This window comes from Cavia porcellus, unplaced genomic scaffold (assembly GCF_034190915.1).
Source record: "Cavia porcellus strain 051 isolate PalLab524CR breed Dunkin Hartley unplaced genomic scaffold, mCavPor4.1 scaffold_24, whole genome shotgun sequence".
In the NCBI taxonomy this organism is placed as follows: domain Eukaryota; kingdom Metazoa; phylum Chordata; class Mammalia; order Rodentia; family Caviidae; genus Cavia; species Cavia porcellus.
This window is the reverse complement of record NW_026947507.1, coordinates 44,105,118-44,128,880: the sequence shown is the minus strand read 5'-3', so window position 1 is coordinate 44,128,880 and position 23,763 is coordinate 44,105,118. Positions and strand designations below refer to the sequence as shown.

The following is a 23,763-nucleotide window of genomic DNA, read 5'->3' as shown; positions in this document are numbered from 1 at the left end:
TTGCTTCTGTGTCACACTTGAATAGGGGCATTCAATTTCTACTAGCGACAGCTCTGCCTGCAACCCATGGGTACCTCATTTTGGTCTGTGGTGAGGTCACAGTCTCTTAAATACAAGCATTGAAAGTTGTTTAAGGTGTGTACTTAGTAATGGGCGTGTCTTCTCATATGCCCTGTGAAAGTCTTTAAACTTAGCTACATGTTTGAAAAGTCTGAGAATAAAACACTGGGGAAAACCTCTGGGACAGAAGCCAGGCGAAGCCCCCTGAGGCAGGTTGAGGAAGGAAAACTTTCGAACTGCTCCCAGCACCCTCACTAATAACTTTTTCCTTGATGCTGTGTTTCAAGCACATGGTGAGCAGGGAAACAGTGTTCCATGCCTCCCAGCTGGGTTTTGTCAAATCCTGGGGTTCCATTGTAGCTGTTTCCATTTTCGTTTGTTTTTAGTAAGTGGAATATCATAAATGCCACAAGGCTGTATCCAGTGTTACAAAGGGAAAACCCCTTCACTTCCCTTTCTTTCCATCCGTTCTTCCTCTGACCTCAAGGCAGCCCCTGCCCTGAACTCACCCACAGTCACATGCACACACTCATCATTGAGTGTTCCAAACTAAAGCCTGAACATGGAGCTGCATCCCCAGCCCTTCTTCAGGTTTGTTGTTTTGTTTTGTTTTGTTTTGTTTTGTTTTGTTTTGTTTTGTTTTGTTTTGGAAGGATCTTGCTAAGTTGCCAGGGCTGCTAGGAGCTCCCCTGTCTGTGTCCCTGGACTGTCTTCCACCTGCCTTTGGTGCACATTTAGGTACCCCCTGTGTGCTGGCCATGGGCCTCCAGCCTCCTGAGGAGGACCTTGAAAGAGATGTTGATATCCTGAGACTCTGGCCTCAGATTTGCACTGGTTGGCACCATGCCCTGACCAGACCCTCATTCCTGGCATCATCTGTCAGGACAGAGCAGATGCCGAGAGGAAGGAAACAGGCTAGACAGTTTTCTCCTTCAAATTCTTGTGTCTTTCTTAGACCACAGACTCCAGGTACAGCATGGCCCTGGAATCTTGGAGAGAAGCAGACGTGGAGAGGGCAGCGGGGTAGCCTGGGTCTTACACCAGGCCAGAGTGTTGCACACACTCTGCTGGAAGCACCCCTACCCTTACCTGTGCTGCTGCTGCAGAGGTGGTGAGCTCAGCTCTCAACAGAGGTGCCAGGTGCCCTCCCCTTCCCATTGGGCCATTTCCGGCCACATGTGCTTTCACATGGTTTGGCTTTCCTCACCTGCACACCAGGGGCTCCTCCTACCTGTGCCCATGGGCCCCGCCAGCTCTCCCCAGACCACTCAGTCAGGCACTTGCCCTGGGTTGCAACTCCTCAGAAAAGGCAGAGATAGAGCTTGGGGTTGATCTTTTGCCCCTGCCCCAGGGCCGCCTCGGTAAATGCTGGCCAGCACCAAGTGGTGGCCAAGGCTGCAGAGTGCTCTTCTGCAGGCAGCCTTAGCTCAGCCAGTCTCCAGGCACTTGACCTCATCCATGTCAGAAGTGTGCTTGCCCAGCGGGCTTTCCGAAGACCGAGTCTAGTGGGCTTTCTTCCTTCACAGCCAAGAAGCTTCTGAAAGGCCTTTGCTGTTGCCTGCACATATCAGAGTGAACACACATGTGCACACACACACACACACACACACACACACATTTGTGAGCAGGGATCTTCAGGTGGCCTCAGAGAGAACCTGGGCAGAGGTGGAGCTGTGTGCCCTGAGTTTGTCCTGTGTGCAGCAGACCCACCTGCCCTAGGCCCATCTGCTGCTGTCCCTGAGATGGGCCACCTGAGACTGGCAGGGGGCCACAGGTGGTGCTGGAGGCAAGGTCTTTGGAAAACAGCTCCACTTTCAGTACCCAGCAGGACGGGACTTTGGCAAGACACAAGGCTTTTAAGTTAAAATTAAAAGGAGTGCTTACTCGCATCTGAACTCTGCCGAAATGTGCCCTATGTGTACACATCTGCTTTGCTAGAGAGCAGAGGGACAGTGTGTGAAGACCCAGATTGTTAAGCCTCCCATGTTTAAAAGCACCAAGCCCACCGAGCTGCTGCTCCCTAGAGCAGGTACTTGACAGGTTTTAAAAGCTTGAGAAAAGCAATTCGCAGAGTGCCCGGGCAGTGGGAAGCTCCTCTTAACTCAGCTGCCATGCTCATAAAAATAGGCCTCTTCCTCTGCTCAGGGGCTGCTAAAGAGACCTGGATGTTGTTACGTGATCACCTAAAAGGCATGCCTTCTTCCTCCGCCGGAAGGCTGTTCCGGAGACCATGCTAAGGTTGTGACAAGAATTACCGACACCTTTGGAATTCTTTTGCGAGTGACTCAGGACTCTTCAGGCCGAGAGCCGGACTTAGTCAGGCCCGCATGACGCCAGTTCCCGACTGCTCAGAGCGCGCTCGGGGCGCAGCGAGGGGGAAAGCGAGGATGTGCTTTTGTGCATTATTCTTATCGTGATGAATGATGCTTGTTTTCCTCCCCACTTTAATTAGAATGTTTCTACATTTGCCAAAAAAAATGTTGGAATGGAGACAAAACCCTGAAATGATAGGAACCGGGCTTGATGTAATAGCTTATTTGTGAAGGAAACACAGCTTGTTTGGTATTTCATGAAAGCAGGAAGCAGAGAGCAGCAGAGCACACAGCGCAGTGGATTCTCAGGTGCTGGCTGAGTCATCCGCTGTTGGGAATCAGCTCTGGTAGTTTTCCCTGGTTTACTTTTTATCTTCGTTTTGTTTTTTGGAAAGTAGTGGGGGTTCGACAGGGGTAGGAAATTATACAGAGATCCAATCAGAGGTTTTGTACATTTTTAAAAGTCAGCTGCCAAGAATAAACAAAGCAAGCAGGAAATTCTCTCCTTTAACATATGCGTGCATGTTTATAATTACATGGGTAGAAAATGAGGGAAACTGAAGTGAAAAAACAATTCATTTCAGTGAGTTGCTATTTAAAAAGTAACCATGAGTTTGGGGAACTATATCAGAGATTAATAAAGCTGAAAAGTATCGTAGCCTGACCTGTGCTCTCCTGGCTGTTAAGTGCTCAATAAGTAAATGTTAAGCCCAGCAACAATAGCTTGATTTGCCCAGAATTCACAAGCTGGGGAAACATGTGGAGCTGATCTGGTTTCGACACAGAAACATTTAGGTTGGAATTTCCTGTCCTTTTCTGAAAGACTAGGTCAGGGTGCTGCTTTCACACAGGCAGAGCCGAGCACTGGTGGCTCACAGGACAGACAGCCCCTGCTTCCGGGGTCTGGTGGGGACCACACAGGGCCCAGGCAGAGTGTGTGGAGTTGGGCTCTGCGAGGGCTGGGCCTTCTGCACCTTGCTGTGGTGCCATCCTGCTGTCCCCATCTGCTTGTCCTGCCACAGGGCAGTGCCTGCTTGGTGACACATCTCCCGCCGCCCACTCCAGACGTCCAGGGTGCAGCCCCCCAGCCTCACCTCAGAGCTCCACAGCGGCTGGCAGGGCCTCACCTTCTCATCACGGATTCACATGCAAAAGCCTCTTTTAGTAAGGTCTGTGGTTCACTGACCAAGGAGTGCTGAGTGAAGTAGTTTCACCTGGAAGCGACAGGATCTCCCAGGGGTTTTGAATGTGCTTAGGACAGGTGGCTGATGTCAGGCATCCAAGGCGATTGAGGAGTTTCTGTGACGCTGGGGAACGTCTCCTTGTAACAGACACCATGGATCCCTTCATGGCCTAGAGTGTGCCAAGGTGTGGCTCTGAAAGGGGTTCCCCAAACCACGGGACAGACCCCGACAGCTGAGGCCAACAGGCAGCTTGAGGGCACTAACCAGGCCCCTGTAGAGACAGATGGTGGGAACATGCAGGCCTGCAGGCTAGACCTCAGCCCAGGGCCATGTGGTCACTTGCAGTCAGGGCCACCTCCCTGCTTTTGGTGGTCCTGGAATGGGTCGCTGCCTCAGAGGACCAGGGATGCCCTTCACCTACGAGTTCCAGTTCAAGGCATAAATCTGTCTGTACCCTCCTGCCAGATCTGCAGGATCACCTACTTCACAGAGCACACACACCACACATAGTGCTCACACCCAGCCTGCACACTCAGCACTCAGCACTCATAGCCAGCACACATGCTCATCACACAGACACATACATTTCACACACAAACCCACAATGACAAATTGCAACACACACACCACACATAGAACACATGACTCACATGATATATCCTTTCCCTAATTAGGAAAAGCACCAGCTCTTCTGGGAAGCCTTTCCCACATTTCCAGGAAAAACTCATTGGGCCTGTTTATGGCTTAGCATCATTCCTGTAGATCCTGGGGGGAGCGAAGATGATCAATGTCCCTGGCTCCAGTGCTCTTCTGCTGGGTGAGCGCCTGAGAGCAGGTACCTTTCTGGTTGTCCTTTCCCTGGGCCCTGCATGGTGCATTGAGGATTCTCCTAGACCTGCTGGAGGAAGTAGCCAAGGCTGGTGTGCTGCACAGAGACTCAGGGTGACCAGGGCCAAGCAGGAGGGTCTGTGGGTGCTCAGGTTGGAAGAGGGTGCCAGAGGCCAGGTCATAGGGCCTGCAGACCTCGAGAGCAAGAGCTGGGGATAGAGTAGTGGGCAAGGAGCATGAGAAGCCTGCCCTCCGTGCGTGGTGAGGGTCTCCACAGCAAGAGGGTGGCGGCTGTGAGTTGTAACCGGTACCCAGCAGCAGTGTCCACATAGCTCCTACACAGCAGCGATGGCCTGGGGGATGGGAGGGGTAATCTGGCTCTCAGAAGTCGGTGGGGAACTGAGAAATGGCTGGGAGAGGGGTGTTGTGGGCCTGGCAAGGTGGGCACCACTCCTGCCTGCAGCGGCCACTTCCTCTCCGCTGTGCACAGAATTCCTGGTCAGGCTTTGTTGTGGCCTCTTTAGCTTGTCGCTTTCCTTGTTGTTTACCACCTCTAGGTATGTGTAGACAGATCTTATCTCCTTCCCTCTGAGTCACTCTTGGCCCAGCTGGCAGTTTACTCTTCTGAGCTCTGCTCCTGGCTGTGACCTCTTGCTGCTCTCCAGTGGACTTCTTTTGTGTTTTCAGATGTTGTTCCTTTTGGATTATTTTAAGAGATGCAATAAACTAAATAAGGCCTGATCTGAATAGCGATGGTCTTGAAATAGAATAAAATTAAAATGTATTCATGTGTGTACACACACTTGTGTGTGTACAGTCTGTGTCTGGGGTCTATATGGATTGTGTTCATAGGTGTGCACATATGCACGTACATAATGCTGTGTCCATGTGTGTGTATAGACATGTACCTTTGTGTACATGAGTGTGCACAGCTCATGTGCCCCAGGCTCTCCTAGTTTTCCCAAGAATGAATTCATACTAATGTTTTTAAAAGCACAAACCATCCCTAAGTGGTCACTGAACTGCCAGGCTGCCCCATTGTGCACGCATTTCTGAGAAGTCTTGGGGCCCCCAGTACTTATTTGCACTGTCCTCTTAATGTGTAGTATTCATGAAAGGGCTCTGAGGGCTGGCACCCCACTGCCCTGCCCTGTCCTGTCCTGTCCCATTGGGCTCAACACAGTGAAGTGACTTTCCAGATCACATTCCTCCCTCCTAGTCCCCCCACTGAACCCCAGTCCCAGTTAGCATGCACCCTGTTGCCGTGAAGGAAAGGCCAGTGCTGGACAGTTCAGCCAGACCCGGAGCAGCCTGCCCTCTCTGGGGCTGAAGCAGAAGGGAAAATGATAGGCGGCAGCATCTGATTCTCTGGCAAACTCTGGCCACGCGGACAATTTCTTAGGATTATCCTGGGAAGTGTGATGGAATTGGCTAGGGGAAATCCATTTGCTAAATACAAAGGAATAAAGACAAGGATGGAAGGAATCATAGAATCACAAATATTTAAAGGAAGAAAACTAAGTTTTCCTTTGCAGCCTGCTCACCTTACAGGTAAAGAACTGAGGAATGGAGTGTGTCACTGCACAATGGGTCAGCCACACCTTGTCACCCTGAGGTCACCTGTCTGTTGAGCAAAGAACCAGGCCTAAGTCCAGAGTGGTCTTGTGTCTGCAATGTCCCTTTCCCAGTGCCAACAGCTGGCTAGGACCTTGTTTCCAGGCACTCTTCTCCCTCCCCAGTCCTCCTGCCCCGGACTGAAGACCTGGCTTCCTACTGGCTACACAGAGCCCTCCCCACAGCTCCCCATGCCCAGCTCATCCTCCTCCCCCACTATGAGGACGGCAGTCAGTTGCACTTCTGACCAGAGACTCAGCAGTGGGTCACCATGGAAAGGAAGAACAGCAGGAGTCCTAAAGTTACAAAACTCAGGCAGGACCCAAGGTGCTTTGGACAGAGCAGAGGCTGAGAAGTCAGAGGCTCAGGCACACCCACAGGTGCTGGGGTGCCAGGAGCTGAGACCACTCTCAGCCTGCACCTCCATGCCAGGAAGCCAGGGTTGATCCCACTCTCTGGCTTTATAGTGTTTCAGAAATTCTGTAAACTTTAAAATACTAAATAGGTTTTTAAAATGAATTCAGACCAGTAGGTTTCATTTTACTAATATAGTTTGTAAGCAGGTTTTTCACTTATTTCCGTGGCTCCTGTGGCCAACCAACAAACTGCAAATCCCAGAGGGTTACAGGACCCTAGGGAGTGCTTCAAAGAATTGGCATAATTGGGGCTGGAGATTTAGCTCAGTGGCATAAGTGCCTGTCTTGCAAGCAGGCAGTCATGAGTTCGATCCCCAGTACTGATAAAAAGGAAAAAGACCAAAAAAAAAAAAAAAAAAAAAGAATCAGCATGATTATAAACATGGGCACAAACAAACTGCCTGAAGGCTTGAAGTGACAAAGTTGTTTCCACTTATTTGTACACAGAATAAATATCTAAAACGTCTAGAGAATTTCAAAAGAAAGGGAAAAACAAACTTCTGAGAAATTGAATATTCATCACAATTTAAACTTGAAACTTTGTTTAACAATCTCTGATGCATTTTATAACCCTTAAGCCAAAAAAATGACTTTGGATAAAAGCTTCATTTTAAAAAACAAATCTGACCTAGGACTGGTGGTGTAGCTCATTGATAAAGCACTTGCCTAGCATGTTCTAGGTACAGGGTCCATCGTCAGCTCCAAAAATTAAATAAATAATAAAATAAACAGCCTGACCTTTGAGAGATGTGTGGTCACTTTCCATTAAAATGAGAGCCCTGCCCTAGAGGGGCCTTCCCTAGGTCTTGCAGCCTGAAGCAGTGATTGTGAAGGACCGGAGGAAGCACCTCTCTTCCTGCCTCCTTCCTCTACAGGGAGCAGCACTGTGTGGCAGAGATGGGACAGCACAGCCCACAAAGTGTGGTGGTCCAACAAAGAAATGATGTGTAACCCCAGGAAGCCAAGAGGCTGGCAGGATGAGGCGTGGCCATATCTAGGGCAGTGTTCCCCTCAAAGCGGGGCTCCAGTATCTGAAGAAGTGGAAGGCAAGCCAGGAAAGAAAGGCAGAGCTTGGCCTCCATGCCAGGGTGTAGGAGCAATTCAGGGCCTGCCCAGACCCTTGCCTGAGGCTTGACACTCAGTGTGACATAAAAACTGTATTAGGTGCTATCAGTGGTGAAACAAAATACCCAGCACCACAACTTAAACTGCAAGAGATTTAATTTGGCTTATGATTCAGGGATTCAGTCCATGGTCAAAGGGAGAAGCATCATAGTGGAAAGGCATGGCAGAGGAAAGCTTCTCCCTTCATGGCAGCCAGGAAGCAGAGGGAAGAGAAGTGCCAGGGATGGAGATGAACCCTCTCCATCCAAAGGCACAGCCCCAGGAACCCACCTTTTCCAACCAGGCCATTGCCCCAAAACAGCACATTCACCTATGAACTTGCTGATGGATTAAGCTACTGATGAGTCTTGTGCCTCTGCGATCTGGTCACCTTCCAAAAGCTCTGCCTCTCAGCACACGAGACTTGTGGGGGACAGTTTAGATATGCACCATAACAAGATCTCATCTGAAAGGCCCCACCTGCCAAGTCTCACCTGCTGACAGCAGCAGGGCAGTTCCAGGAGTTGGAGGAACCTGCAGAAGAGCCAGGAAGGAGGAGCAGGTGCAGCCCACGGGTAACCCCAAAGGAGCCCTGCAACGGGAAGGGTGGCACTGTATTCAAGGGAAAGGAAGCTCATCCTCTGTGGGGCGGCTAGATTGCCTTAGGGCTGCGTGTTTGTTTTCATCTTTGAGACTTTGAAAGGTAGAGACCCTGTTTTATTCCCCTTTAGTCGTGGGTACAGGTGCTAATTCCTCCATTATGTTACAGAATTCCTCCTTTCTTACAGAAGCTCATAGCTGTTTGAACTGTTAATGGGCCTATGAGTGGAGTGGCCCAGCCTTTGGAGCCTCTGTGACCCTAGTTCTGCCCTTCCTCCCATTAGAGCCCCTTGGGGACAAGTGGCCACAATGACCACACCTCCTTTAATTAGAACAGTGCATCTGATGCTGGGGCCCAGGCTCCTGGTAGTGTTTGAGAGCTCATTTGGTGGCTCTGGCAGGGAGCATAGCTACCTGTGTACCCTTGACCAAGCAATGTCCTCTGTCAGGGTGGGCGTCCTCTTTGACTGTGTGTGCAGTTTTGGGAGGGACGTGAAGTGGTGAGAGAGGAAGGAGTGACCTGCCCTGGCCACCATGGGTGACAGATGTCGCAACCAGATCATCCTCACATTTCCTGGTGTTACTTGAAACTTCAGGGCCACTGCAATAGCAGTCGTTTGATGACCCAGTTTCCCTTTCTCAGCCTGAGCATCCCGTGACACTCACCTGGGGAGCTTCAGGAGTAACCAGTGCCAGCCTGACCCCACCCAGGGGCTCTGGCTTACCTGGTTTCCCAGAGAGACCCGACTGTACTCTTGACAACTTCTCGAGTTACTAACATGCCCAGAATGGGCTTTAGTTCTGTACAGAGCAGGATTGTTGGGGTGCAGAACTTTTCAAACTTTTGCTTAACATGCCCAGTTTTCCATGACACTATGAATCTGTTCTTGTATTTTTATATAAGGCCTGCATATTCCTTGCCATCTACCAGTTCATTTTTAAAATTTTTTTATTTAAAGAGAAAAAACAAAACAGTAAAAGGGTACAAGTAATACAGAATTTCAAAAAAATAAACAGTAAGAAACCACTAGTTAATAGATTACATATTGTCATCTTAGAAATAGTTGTTCAAATTACAAAATTTTAAAGCATACAAAGTGGACATTCACACAGTGAGATTGCAAACAATTCTGTTCAATGATCCAACAAAATTTAGTAATACGGTTTTCTATCTTACACACTTAAATATACATGCAGTTATATCCTTTAGAGCACTTTCTTTTCCTCTCTTTTTTACAATAACAATTACACATTTTGGGTTTTATTACTCCCATAGTTCTTACTACTTTTTTTTTTGAAGAGAATAAAACCAAATGTGACAAAACAAAACAGAGTCAGTCAAAACAAAAGGATGGACATAGTACATGATGTAAAAACAGAATGCCAGGTGATCAACAGTGGTTACCATAAAGCCTCTTACTATCTTAAAACGAGTTGCCTATATCATCAGGTATAATAAAATTGAACAAAACAATATAGAACAAAACCAATAAAACCTAAACATTGGAGACCTTACAGGACTTCAAAAGAAGATAATAAGTCAAACCAGAATGGGCATCATAGTGAATCTTATTGCCTTTAACGTAGTTGCCTATACTCTCAAACTTGATACTATCAAATAAGGATCAAATAAAACGTTTAATGAGACCAAGGAGTGATTTCCACAGGCCCTTCATCTTGATTTCCAAAAAAGCATGCAAGGCAGTCCCCCTGCTGTGGCTGGGTGCGGGTAGACAGGCAGCCAGCCTCCGGCCGTGCCGGGAAGAGCGCAGGCTCGGGTCCTGACGTGCTTCTCAGAGTTGTTGAAAACTATGAGGCATGAAATCCAGATTTATGGCTGTGCTAAAAGCTATTTGTGGATTCCCTAGACGATTGTGTTCCCATCACTTATGTGGCCTTTAAAACCCAAGCAACACTAAAAGTCCAAGTTTGGCACACAGAGGTCCTGCTGATGGTTGTCTGCATTGCATTCAGAGGTGAGACACAGTGCCTCCACCTGTGCCTCACCAATGTCCACCTTGGAGATGGACGCATCGTTTGCAGATGGCTCCTGGAGGGCTGTCACTGCTTTGCTCTGTCACTTGCAGCGTCATTACAGACCCGGTTTCTCTGAGAGTTCCAAGTAAAAGACCACTCCTGCCCCCAGGTTCCTGCACAGGCGCCAGTTGCCCAGCCTTCTCTGCCCTCCCCTCTCCTTTGCTCTTTTTTCTGGATAAGTTCTCTAGAATTTCTCTCCATTTTTTTTTTTTCTCTAAAATACTGCAGTATAAAAACCAAACCGTGCTCTCTTGCTTGACAACACAGACTTTTGCCCAGGGTCTCTTCTGCCAAGCACACATGGATGCTCTAAATCATGCGCCCATTCCCGCTGGCCACCAGTGCCTCCGTGCTCCGACGCGCTCTCATCTCCGCCGCCCGCCTGCTCCGTGCTCACAGCCTCCTTCCCGTAAGCAGATACAGATGTGCAGGACTCGCATCGCTATTGAGAAGCAGACGGCCTCCCCGGCTATCCTCAGAGTGCAGACAGGAGGAAGAAGCTGTCGCTGGGCTTGGGCACCGTCCAGTGCTGGAATCTGCTTTCTGTGGGCTCATCGCTCAGGGCTTTGTTTACAAGTCCTCCAGAGATGTGCACTGGTGCCTTCAGATGCTGGCACTCCTGACTCAGCGGCACTACATTGAGAGCAGGCTTTCACTCAGTTGTCAGCCAGTCCTTGCCTCCTCCCCAGCCAGGTCCCAGCCCTAGCACAGTCCTGCCACAGAGTGACTTGTGGTTTTCTAAGCATGACCATGAATTTGGCACCACTGGGCACATGGCAGCCAGAAGAGCTCATGGGGACAAGCTCTATGACAGCCTGGACACTGTCCGCCTTTGTCTCCGAGGAAGCCCAGACCTGGCCACAGCTGGGGGCTGGGGAAGCCGGGATCTGGTATACAGTATCTATATATTCACATAAGCAAAGAGTCAGACTTGAAGTGGGACCCCCAGTTCAGCCCTGTCTGAAGGAGAAAGACTTTTTTCTATGGCTATGACTTGGACTTGACTGCCCTTAGAGAGTGAGCCCGAGTGGCTGACACTGACGCTCAGAGCCTCAGGCCCAGGGCTCGGTCATCCTTGCTGCACTCAGCCCCTGTGGAAGGCAGTGTGCTGTGTGTCGCTGCATTGGGGACCTCAGCTCTGGGTATCTGGTCAGACAACTGTCCCCCTCTTCCAACTTGATGCTTTGTCAAATTATCCTAGACCTCAGCTTCATTGCTGTGACTTGTAGAATAGTGCTGGTCTCTCCCTTGCAGGGCTTTTATAGCAATTGGCTGTGTCATGAAAAGTACCTAGAATAGTTTAGCAAAGAAGGAAAATATTACATAAGTAATACTAACTGTTGTCCTAAGCTCTAGGAGTGGGACCGCTGGCTATTGAGTCACTCAGCCACAATCCAGGAGCCAAGCTCTCTGGTACCGTAGATAATGGAGTGCAGCACAGGGAGAGAAAAGGAGAAGTCGCATGAATGGACCCTCTCGCCTATAGCTAGTGCTTCCTCAGAGCAGACTCTGAGCTCCCTGTTCTCCACCTCCTTCCGGTCTGTTACTGAGGAGATATGTGATGACCTGGATAGAAGCTGAATACCAAGGCAGTCAAGGGTATCACCATGGCTACACAGGGAGTAGCAGAGCTGGAATTTCAAACCTGGAGCCCAGGCCTACCCTCATCCTGTCATTTGGCCTTGAGGGACTTCATCATCTAGGGACAAGGAGGTGACATGGGTGTAGTTGCAGAATTTGGCAAAGGGGACTGTCCTGTGATTGCTTCTGAGACTTCTAAAAGTGACTGAGACAGTGGGTGAAAACTGATGTGGGCCATTCTGAGATGTGTGTTGAAGCCGCAGTCAGTCACACATTCCGGCCAAGTCGTAGGATGCGGAGATGTGGATATACACTGAAGTGAATCAGTAACGATGTTGTCACCTTTGGGCTGGTTTTGTAGATACAGCTTCAGGTAACACAAACACATGTGCACACACACATGACTCACACTCATTCCTCCATCCCAGGTGGCTGCTCTGAGCAACCCTGTGTCCACCCTTCCTGGGAACAAGACATACACTGTGGGCACATGGTGGGCAGAAGACTCACGTTTGTCCTCCACCCTGGCCTGGTCCTCTCCTTTTAGCTGTGCGGCTGGCGGCAAGGCCCTTCTCTGTGTGTCTTCTCTTTCTCTGGGGAGAAGGGCATGGTAGCAGAGCCACAGAGCAGGCGAGCAGCCTGTGCTGTGTTAGCAGGAGCCAGGTGAACTCTGGTGTAAGAGGGAAATAGGAGAAAAGCATGCAGGTGTTTTACAAGACGTGGAGCTCTCACAAGGAGGTGAGGAAGGAGCAAAACACAGCTTTTATCCTAGGGTGGACAGTAGGGTGGTACCAGGTGCTGAACGGGAGCAAGAATTGCTTCCAAAAGGTCTGGGTGCAGCGAACTTCCTGGGCTGCCACCTCTCCCTCAAGCCCTCCTTTCTCCTGTCCCAGGGAGGGCTGTGCCTTGCACACAGGCGTCTCCTCTCCATTTTCAGAGAGAAAGCAGATTCTGCATCCATTCTTTTTCCCATGCCATCAGCTCCAGCTGATCCTCAGGCCAAAGGGCACATTCTAAAATGAGGGCAGGGTCTACTGTCCTCAGTGCCTGCCTGAGGACTGCCATGAGCTGGAGTAAGTATCTGTAGGGCCTCTCAAGCAGCCGGGTTCCTGGGAGGAGCTAAGTGTGTCTGAAACAGAGTGAAGTGCAGATCAGGGTTAGCTAGCTGGTCAGAAGGGCAACCCCTGCAGGGTTGCGACAGCTGAGCCAGAATCCAGACCCCGTGGATTCAGCCTAAGAATAGGTCAGCTCGGGTCAAGGCACAAGGAGCAGCGAGAGCCGCAGAGGCTGTGGGCTCAAGGGGCCAGGACAGGGAGGGGACCCCAGATGTGGCTACGGGTGAGAGGAGGGGCTGGATGGTGCTCAAGGGTCGTGCAGACCAACAGGGAAGTTTAACTTGGAGGTTTGTGAGGTTATTTATGGGCAGACATTGTGCTGGAAGCAGACTGTAGTGTCAGTGTGTCCAGAGAATCTGTAGGGTCAGTGTTGATCACTTTGCTGTTACTGGGACAAAATACCTGACACACGGCTCACAAGAGGAGAGGTGCACTTGGCTCGTGGTATCAGAGGTTCTGTCTGTGGTCAGCTGGTTTCACACAATGTGGCATAGTGGAAGGGCCTTGGGGAAGAAAGCTGCTCACCTCCCGGCGGCCAGGAAGGAGCGAGAGGATGGGGAAGCCAGGCTGCATCCCGACAGCACAGCAGCCATGAACTCACCAGTGTTCAGTGCCTACAGCTGACCCTATGAGACTTGGGGCATTTTAGATCTAAACCATAAGGAGAGAGACTTTCCGGGAGGGATGGCTTGTGCCGCAGTCCTGGCCCCTGTGGCCTGCCTGCTGGGTCCCAAGCATGGACACCGGAGATTGGCACATCATTTAGAAAAGGAAAATGCGGGAGTGTGAAAACGACTGCCAGGCCCTTCTGGAAGCTGTTTCCATGTTTAGCATTTCTGGGGCGTGACTGGGTTGGTGGTGGAGGAGAGGAAGACCGATGGGTGGGTTTCAGGTGACATTCAGGAGGAAAGCCCACAAGGCTTGCTGGGGAGTTACGCGGAGAGGTGGAGGAAAGGAAGGTGTCCAGACCAGCCTGGGAAGCTAGTGGTGCTATCTAGCTTCACACGTTGAGATGCTGAGCATGCGGTGTGGCTTGCTGGTTAGATTCGGGGCTCCCACACTGCCTGCTGCAGGACCCCCTATGGGTTTACCAACACTGTCCTCTGCACTCGGCTGTGTTAAGGATTCAGTGAACCAACCGTGCTGCCGGGACTCAGACTGCATCCACAGAGGGGGAAGGGTGCATGGGAAAGAGAGGCCCGGCAGGCATGCTGAGAGGGACCATGGAGGAAAAGCAGGAGCAGATGTCACAGAGGCCGAGGGGGACAGATGCTAGGGTGGGGTCAGCGTCGGGGGTGTGGGCGCCTGCAGATAGCTTACACTCTGAGGATATCAGGTACTGTCCGGTCCTCTTGGGTGCAGCCTCAGTGCTATAGGGTGCACACTCAGGCAAGGAGGTGGTAGAGGCTTCTCCCTGTGATCCCTGCTGACCCTGCATGGCCCAGGGCTTCGGGAGCCTGGAGGAGGCACCCCACAGAGGCTCTGGGTCCCTGGCTTCACTCCCTGCAGCCCTTGCATCTCCGGATCTCATGATCAGTGCCGTGGACAGGAACAGCCCCCATGATTCCTGCTGTAGCCCATTCTAGATGAGAGGGCTAGTACCCTCCCAGAAGGGTGTCTCCTCCACACGTGGCTCACGGTGCCTGGGGAAGCTCAGTGAGCAGGAGATGCCACAAGCCAGCTCCCCAGGGCGGGAGCCCTCTCACTGACTGAAACTCAGTGTCTCCAGCCAGGCTCAGTAAACCATCAACCCTCGGGTTTTCATTTCTTGGCCTTGGGTAAACAGGTGGGATTCCTTGGAGCTGGGAGCCTGGGGAATTCTGTTCTGCATAGCTTTGTCACCAGGACAGTCTTCCCTGACCAACTTCCAGGTGCACAGGTGTGCAGGGTCAGTGCGTACCCTGTAGCTAAGGCACAAACACAGACAGCTTTTTTAAAGCAAGCTGCCATCTCTTGCATCTTTTCCACATCGGTCCTCATTCTCCGCCAGCAACAGCTAGAATAAGTTCTTGGAGACAAAGCTTTCCACTTCTGCACTGCTGCCTCCTGTATGGCAGGGAATTGAGAAGGCAGGACTCTCCTGACCACTCACCTGTCCTGTTTATCTTGAAGCTGACTTGAGCCCAGAGCCCCCAGCAGATTCTACTCTTCTAAGACTCCTTTTAGAATGGCATCTGGGTTGTGTAGGAACATCTGTGCATGCTGGAAAAGTTCGCTTTCCTAGACAGCATGCAGACTTCCTGGTTACCTGACTCTGGCTTCGTTGCCGTCGAGCCATTCTGTGGCTCTGTGAGCTGTGAGGAGCCACTGGCCATGCAAAGGGCCGCTCTGAGGGCACATGGGGATGCTGCCCATGGCTGGGACCTGCCCTCCCCATGGAAAAGCCACTTCCTTAATTAGCCTTGGCCTTCCGCTCTTGAGCACCCTTGCGACTGACACGAGTGCACACTGTATCTGTCTGGGGGTTGTGCTTTTCACTGCGTCTGTTCAGTTTTTATCCATTTGTAGCTAAAACTCTTGGGCCAGTGCAGACAAGCTGGTCACTTTGAGGCCTCCTCGAGGGGACCACAGACCTGAGCCCACAGTAGCCCGCCAGACTTCCACCTCCTGCCATCTGTAATGCCCACAGGCCTGGCCACTGGACTCCCTTTCTGGGGAGGGGGAGTTTTGACAAAATCGGCATTCAGAGCAGACTGCTGAGAACTGCTGGCACTTAAGGGACCTGAGGAGGCAGAAATATCCCTGGCAAGTTCACCCTAGAATCTGCACACCTGCAGCTTCCGCCTGTCCGGAGATGCCACGGGAGGCCCAGAGGCATCCTTGGGTTCACCCAGCACTCTCCCACCTGCTGTGGCCTCCTGTGCATGGGCGGCCTCACGATTCTCAGCAAGGGTCAGTAGTGTACATCCCATTCCTCCATGCTTTGCTTTACTATTTGTAGTGATTTAAAGCCCAATACTTATGCTGCCTGGAAACTGGTTTTCCCAGCCACTTCGGAGGACTTCCGTTTTCTATCCTAAGTGTCTGGGTATGCAGAGTTCACTCGATCTCCCCGGGGAGACTGTCCACTGTCCCCCCTCGAGTGGGCCATCCCTGCCCTTCTGACTCTCTCTTCTCCCCCCTACAGATCTACCGGCACCAGCGCCACCTGTCCCTCGGACAGTACCGCGGAGCACTCTTTGCCAACCAGCCCCCGATGTTCATCTCGCCAGCCAGCAGTCCCCCCAAGGCCAAGCTGTGTGAGCTGGTGCTGCTCTGTGGGGGCCGAGTCAGCCAGGGGCCGCGCCATGCCAGCCTCCTCATCGGGCCCTGCCTCAGACAGAGCAGGCCAGGCGTGCAGTGCCTGTCCGAAAAGTGGGTCCTAGGTAAGAAAAGAAGGGTGACCTCAGGCTGCAGGCTGGCCAGGTGAGGAGGCCAAAAGGTGAGGCGGGGTGCCTCGGAGCATGGGTGTCCAGTGGAGACAGCAGTGCCAATGTCCGGTGCCCATCCCTGTGTCAGGTCCTGTGTCTCATGTCCCATTCCCATGTCCTAGAGCCCACCCCTCCCTCCAGCAGCAGCCTGGCCACCTGTGTGGGGGACCACTAGACAGGTGGGGCGTGCATGCAGGACACATGAGCTGAGAGATGCCTGGTGGGAAGGGAGCCGCTGACCACTGAGCCATGCTCTGGGAGGGGGGCAGGCAGGCTTCATACTGGGCAATCTGATGCTGCAGGGCTGGGAGTCGCACATGGGGAACCAAGACCTGCGCCTGCCCAGAGTGTTTGTCCAATGCCCGGGCCACGCAGCCTGGACAGCCTGGACAGCAGGTGGCGCTGTCTCACCCCACAGGCAGCACAGGCTGCCCTGTGGTCAGGGTGGCCTCACTTTCCTGGGTGTGCTTTTGTGGTCTCTCTCCTTGCTCATGTGCCCATGTCCCCTCCTGTAGACACCAGTCAGATCGCACTGGAGCTGCTGCGGGACCACACTGTACCTGAATCACCACGCAAAGGGTAGTCTCCCACCGTGGTGGCACGCTGAGGTCCTGGGGCTTTGAAGGGACACAGTTCAGCCCTAAAAATGAAGCTCCAGTTTCAGTGCCTTGGGCAAAAACCAGTGCCTGGGCCTTTTTGACCCCGTCTCCCCTCCCCTCTCCTCCCCCTGCCACACTGCTCATACCCTCCTGTGCTTCCTGCTCAGTCTCCTGGCCCTGCGCCGTCCTCCTTTTCTCTTGCTCCAGCCCCCTGGCGTCATGCAGCCCTTAGTGGACACTACCCTTGGGCAGATGAGGGGACAGCACATATCCGAGTCTTGAGGACTCCAGGTGTCTCTGCACAGCTCTTACCTGCTCCGTGGTCATCCAGATCGCATCTCTGAGGGCGCCAGTTGAAAGTAGCTGTTCACCGTCTGGCACAGAGCAATTTCTTTTTTGCCTGGAAACTGACTTAAAAACAGAACCTTTGCTTTTAGCTCCAGCCAGGGACCAGGAGCCTGAGTACTGTTTCTAGGCGCCAGGCACATAATCTTCACCCGCCAGCCTTCAAACGGGCCTGTTCTGCTTTCCGAGCACGAGCACAGGCAGTGACACAGCTGTGTGGCCACCAGCAGCGGCTGAGCCTGGGCCGCCATGCAGAGGCCAACGGGTCCAGGCCCAGTGGTCCAGGTCTGAGGTAGTGGTGCTCCGGCCACGGCACCTGGGAGCCTGGCCAGGGTCACCCTGCCCTGCCTGCCTCGGCCGCCTGCCTGAGTCCTCTGGTGTCCTGCCAGCCACCACTGTCCCCAGACCTGGGGATGGAAGGTGACCGTCTCCCTGCACAGCCCTGCAGAATTCCCTGTGTCTCCCACTGGGCTTGTGTGCCCAGCACCTGTTTCTTTCCTGTCCCCACTAATGGTGATGTCTTGTTCCTTATTTTTTTATTGGAAAAAGGGGGAAAAAAATGCAAGAAACGAATAACAACCAAAAGCCCAAAACCATAATAACATAGACTTTCAAAACAAGGTGATAGTAACTTAACAAAGGTTGTTATTTTGCATATTTATCTTCAAAAGAATTATTCAGATTACCAGATATAGACATGCAAAATTGATCTAATCCTACGAGTCCTAGCTATCTTACTCGGGGGTTTTTTTTTTTTTTTTTTTTTTTTTTTTGTCTTTTTCCTTTTAATCGATACTGGGGATACCAACTCACAACTGCCTGCTTGCAAGGCAGGCGCTTATGCCACTGAGCTAAACCTCCAGCCCCATAGCTATCTTATTCCAAGAACTAATAGAATTAGCAGTACAGTCATCTTACCTATCTTAAGTATATACCCAAATTTATGTCTTTTTTTCTTTTCCCTTCTTTCTTTTCTCCTTTTCCCTATCCTAGTTGTTTTTCCCCTTTGAGCAGTTTCTTGCCCTTTCACAATATTTATTGAAGATTTTGGATCTTATTTGCTCTTTCAGTTTCTCACACTAGGGGAGACAATACAGTATTTACACATGTGAGTCTGATTTATTTCACCTACAAATATGATCTCTTCTACCTACAAAAGCCTCAAGTTTACCCTTCTATATAGCTGAGTAGTACTCTGCTGTATAAAAAGACCACATCTTTTGTATCCATTCCTCGACTGATGGGCACTTGGAATGTTTCCAAGCTCTGGCTGTTACAAACTGTGCTGCTGTAAGCATAGGTGGGCATGTATCACGGTGGTGTTTTTAATTCAGAAGCAGGATAGCTGGGCAAACGGTCCGATCCCAGCTAACATCCTGTTTCTAACTTGTCATTGATTACCCTTTCTGCGAGTGACCTTGGCAGCACCCAGACATTGTGTGTAGCATGGACGCTGGCTCTTCGGCACCCTGGAATACATGGGGCCCTCCATCCTGGACCAGGCCTTTTCCACACAGCAAGCAGCCGGCCGGTGCTCTCTCCTTCTACTGAGAAGCTGCGTACAGGACCGCGTGCAGTGCTGGGGTAGGGTGGGGTGGGGTATTGCTGCTGCGCATGTGCCCTCCTGCTCGGCCTGCACGGCTTGTGGCCCCAGCCCGGCTGTGTGTTGTCTTTTCCCTGCCCAGGAGGGCACTGTAGAGGACACTGAGCACCCAAGTGGCAGTGGGCCCACATGCATGCATGCAGGTGTCACTCCTGACTCTGATAGAGCCAAGGGTCTTTGGGTGGCTTTCTTCCACTACCTTCAGTTATAATACACACTTCTCAGGGAGGATTTATTCCCAAAATGTGGTGAGATTAAAGTTAGGCACATCAGTTTGACCGAAAAGGTTATTTTGTGATATATTATGAAAGGCAGGACTCAGAATTTATAAATGAAACTTACTCCATGTGGATTGTCAGGCACGGTATGGGGTCGATCTCTGGAAGTCTTTTTAAAATTATTTTAATGTATTACATGTGTGCGGTATGCGATGCTCCTATTCCTCATGGGAAGGGGTACACATCTCACTTCCTTTCTGCATGTCTCATCCCTCTCCTGGCACCCTCATCTGCTGTGGAAATCAGTGTGATGACTCCTCAGAAAGATAAGACTAGAGACCCCATGGACCGGCGCCCGTTCTGCTGTCTTCTGAAGGAGTCAAGTGTCATACTGCAGAGAGGCGTCCATGCCCACGTGCCAGCAGCTGGATCTTGGAGGTGGTCCCTGTGACACCAGCAGATGAGCAGACAGAGCAAATGTGCACATTGCACCCATGGGGACCACTCTGCCAAGAAGGACAGATTTGAGTTGTTTGTAGGAAAATGGGTCTACTTGAGACCATAATGCTAAGAGAAATCGGTCAGACACATGAGCTTACATATCATATCATTCCTCTGAAAATAGCAAAGTAAAAGATTGTTATTTTGCGTATTAATCTTCAAAAGAATTACTCAGATTACCAGATATAGACATGCAAAATTGATCTAATCCTATGAGTCCTAGCTGTCTTATTCCAAGAACTAATAGAATTAGCAGTACAATCATCTTAGCTATCTTAAGTATATAGCCAAATTTATGTCTTTTTTTCTTTTCTCTTCCTTCTTTTCTCCTTTTCCCTATCCTAGTTGTAGGGGAAGTAAGGCAACAGGTTATTCTGGGGGAGAAGGAGCCTCTGAGGTCTTAAAAGAAGTGTGGAAAAAACACCTTTAATTTACTGTATCCCCTTGTAGGTTTGCAAGTTACCATCTAAAATGAAAACTCCAGGTTTTTCTTTACAGTAGCTTTGTACTTATTCCTGTTGTTTGTGGCTCTGTCCCTTTATTGCTGGAGAGAAGGGCAGGAAGTCTTTCCCCAGGTACCAGTGTCCCAGAATGCTTACCTAGGGTGAGCCCTCTGTCGCTGCATTGCCCCATCTCAAGAGCAGCCTGCAGCAGCCAGGAAGGTGCCTGCTTCAGTGATCATCCGGCTCAGGGGAGCTCTTCAGCCCCAGGTCTGGGTGACCCATGTGCACTCTCCCACCTGGGCCTCTGGCCACTGTGTGGCTAGCACAGGACAGGAGCACTGCAGGAAGTCACCTGGGGGCTGCCCCTCCAAGGGCACCCTGGATGCCACAGTGCCTGAGCGGTCCTGAGTGTGTGCCATGTGTGCTCCTTGGAGCCCACGTTCCCTGTGCCAGGAATCTCGGCAAATCATCCAGTCAGAAGGCGAACTGGGGGCTCCTGGAGGATGCTGGCCTGACAGTGAAGGCAGACGGAAAGCCAGGATGCAGTTCCAGACACCGGGAGCTGACACGGCACCTTTGGTGACACCCGTTGTGTTTGAGAGCCTTTCCCCCAACACTCCCGGGAAACAGAATGCCCATCTCACGGGAGGAGAGACACAACTGGCCTGAGGAGCCTGGTGGGGTTGGGGGAGCCGGCAGGTGCTGACGCCCCGCGCGGCCACAGGTCTGTGACGGGGTGCTGTGGTCACTTGTGTCTACTGTCATTCCCACTCCCCCTTTCTCCTGAGAAGCGTTGCAGCCTCGGGCGCCTCTTTATTGTCTGGGCTGTGTTCAAGAGATAAGACAGACATTCGAGCTGCTGTGGGAACCTCACGAACCTTCTCAGCAGCTCTGCCAAAGATGGCTGAGCCTTGACTTGCTTTCCACACAGCTTACAAAGAGCACTGTGTGAATGCTCCCCACCCACGTCTTCAGGAAGAACATCCCTGTTGCAGTGCAGGGTACCCCGAGGCCAGACCTGACCAAACACAACTCAGGAGGCCCCGCGATGTGGACAAGGAAGGACTGTGCAAGGGCACCGCAGCCTGCAGCAGTGGGGACAGAGCTCACCTCACGCTCAGAGGAGCCCAGCACCACTGCGGCGAAAGGGTCTTGCGCAGCCCCTGACCTGTGGACTCTTGCCTTGGGGGAGGTGCCTTGGGTGGAAACGCCAGCCCAGGCCTCTGGAGGCTGGGTGACCTCCATTCTACAGCAGAGCAAAGCTCAACAGCCCCGGCCACTCATTGCTGGCCTCATCCCAGCCCTGGAACTCGTCACTTGTTTCCAAGAAGGAGGATGAAGCTCCCAGGGGGCTTCAGGCACGTTGGACTCCGCACCGTCACATCAGCCACTCTGGGCTGTTGGCAGTGGGAATTTTAGTTCAAGGAAGAGACTTAAAACACTTCAAGCTGGTGGCATGTGGGTGTCATCCCTTGATGGGAGGCCACACAGGCATGCTGGTCAGTTTCCCCAGTGCATAAACCTGTGTGCCAAGACTCATTCAGTAAAGCTGTTGATTTGGAGAAGGAAGGTTTTCTCTCCCCCATACGGATCTCCTGGAGTTCCTCTCAGCCTGTCTTTTTCCACTGACAGAGCTGACACTGCCCTCACTTCTGTCCTGCAGTCACATTACTGGACGTGTGAGGCTTGCTCACGCGGTATGACTTTGGGATAGGGATGTGTCTGTCTTCCTGGGGGAGGTGTGCGTGGGGAGCTTGGTCTGCGGGCTCCCCAGGCTCAGCAGTCACAGTGCATCAGGGAGGATGAAGCAAGCTGCAGACAGCGGGGCAGGGAACGTTTGGGTGTCTGCTCTTCCTTTTCCAGCCTGAAACCCAGCACTTCCCTGCCCAGTCTTTCCTGCGCTGCAGAAGATGGATGGGTGGATGGAGGCTATGTGCGGGCATCCAGGAGGGTGATCCTCTTCAGTGGGCAGGTAACCCAAGGAGAGAGAGACTGCAGAGACCTCCAGTCTCACTAAGCTTCCTAAAAGTAACTGTGATGAAAGTGACCCTTCCAGAGTGACCACCAGTCTTTCCGTGAAAATAAATATCAGCACAGACATCACTCGGGGTTGTTTTCCTACAAGTACAGGGCTGTGTAATTGTTGTGAGTTTTCATTTAACTCACCTAGAAACCCTCCCAGCTTAACCCACCTGCAACTTCTGCCATCCTTTTAACCCTCGGCCTTGCTGGGATAGGTTCATGCACCCCTAATGTGGGCCATGTGAGGTATTTCCACACTTTCTGCTGTTTGAAACTTTGACACTCCATGTGTGCACGCATGTGTATTTTCATTGAAACGCTTAGTTTTTGGAGATGATCTGACCTGGAGGTACTCTAGCCCAAGGGTGGCAAACCTATAGCACACTGTTGCTTTTCCTTTTAAGGAGACAAAATACATTCCTGTGTGAGTTGTTTTTAAAACCAAACCCTGAGTGTTCAGGCTAATTGCATTGTTGCACTTTGCAGTAAATAAATGGGTTTGGGGCTGCAGTCTGGGCTCCCACCCCGGAAAGGTTCGTCATTTCTGTGCTAGCCCAGCCCAGGTAAGAGAGTGTTTCTGTGTGGTAGACGCCCAGGCGTGGAATCCCTGTGCCCGGGGAATGTGCTATAAACTACGATGCACACAGCTGCACAGTTTGCCCTGGTAATAACTGCACATGAATGCCTTTCCTCACATCCTCACCGGGGCTGGACATCACCCATGTTTTCAGGGCCAAGCCCACGAGCTAAAGCAAACAGACCTTTTTGTCCTACTTGCAGCTCCTGATTACTGAGTCACTGATGAGTATGAAAGTCTTAGGTAGGCGACTTCCACTTGATGTTCGCCTTGCTGACCCCTTGCCTGTTTCTCAGGGAACTTTCTCACTGCGCTCCGCAGCAGTGTCTACTGTTGGTCATAAAATCAGCTACTCTGTTCCTCTGTGCTGGGGCAGTGTGATGCTTTTGCTGAGGGCCTTTCTCACCCCTGGGTTTGGAAGCTGTCTCCTGTGTGTCCTATGTCATTTATTATGTTTACAGCACTAATGTGCTGCCGTTTATTTGTCAGCTGATGTGATGAGAACACCATGTCATCTGCATCCCTCTCATTTATAGTGCCCCCTCTGAATCATCATGAATTCCCAGGTGGCGGGGGCATGTATCTGGCCTCCTCTCCTTGTCCCTCTGTCTGCTCTGGAAGTCACATCCAGTTTTACTCCTGTAAGCGAGGTATCTTTCCTTGCAGTGCAGTGGCTGTTTTGACATCTGGGCTGCCAGGTTCTTTCTCATTCCTCCTTTTTGAAATTACCCTCCTTGGTGTTTTTGCTTTCATATAAATTCTAGAATAAATGTGTTCATTTTCTTTATTTAAAATCTGAAATTTTTGATTACACTGAATTTTCGACTTAGAGGATTTTTTTCTGCATTTTTTTCTTTTGAGAATGTTATCTGGTCAGAAATCTAAATGTGGAAGTTGAATGCACAGAATTTACCACCTGAAGAAAACAATGCTGAATTACTTTACAAGCTGGGTGTAGGAAACAGGTCTCTCTCTCTGGCATGAAACCTAGGTTCAATAAAATAAAATATCCATATAATTTGAGTGCATAGAAAAGAGAAAACTTCTTCCTTACAGAAGTTTGCTCAAGAAAAAGGAAAGGACAAACTGAAAGAAAACATACAGCATGTATCACAAAAGGCTAATATTAAAATGTAAATCATAGTACCCACCTCAGAATCATGGAGAGACTTCACTGGTATGCTAGGACTAACA

General features: G+C 51.0%; 1 protein-coding gene and 1 long non-coding RNA gene across 3 annotated transcripts in view; one reads left to right on the top strand and one right to left on the bottom strand.

Annotated features, from left to right (window-relative positions):
• Mcph1 (microcephalin 1) overlaps positions 1-23,763 on the top strand; it is a 186,215-nt gene that overhangs the window by 154,668 nt on the left and 7,784 nt on the right. For both annotated transcript variants that reach the window (XM_063234982.1, XM_013143416.3), the window contains one exon: positions 15,979-16,216. In XM_063234982.1, coding sequence (XP_063091052.1) covers positions 15,979-16,216 — 238 coding nt within the window. The remainder of the gene's footprint in view (positions 1-15,978; positions 16,217-23,763) is intronic.
• On the bottom strand, positions 9,104-17,518 carry LOC111754489 (uncharacterized). Its single transcript, XR_002789169.2, has 3 exons — positions 17,173-17,518; positions 12,247-12,406; positions 9,104-11,445 (listed from the first exon to the last, which is right to left on the bottom strand). It is a non-coding gene; the product is annotated as an uncharacterized LOC111754489 (long non-coding RNA).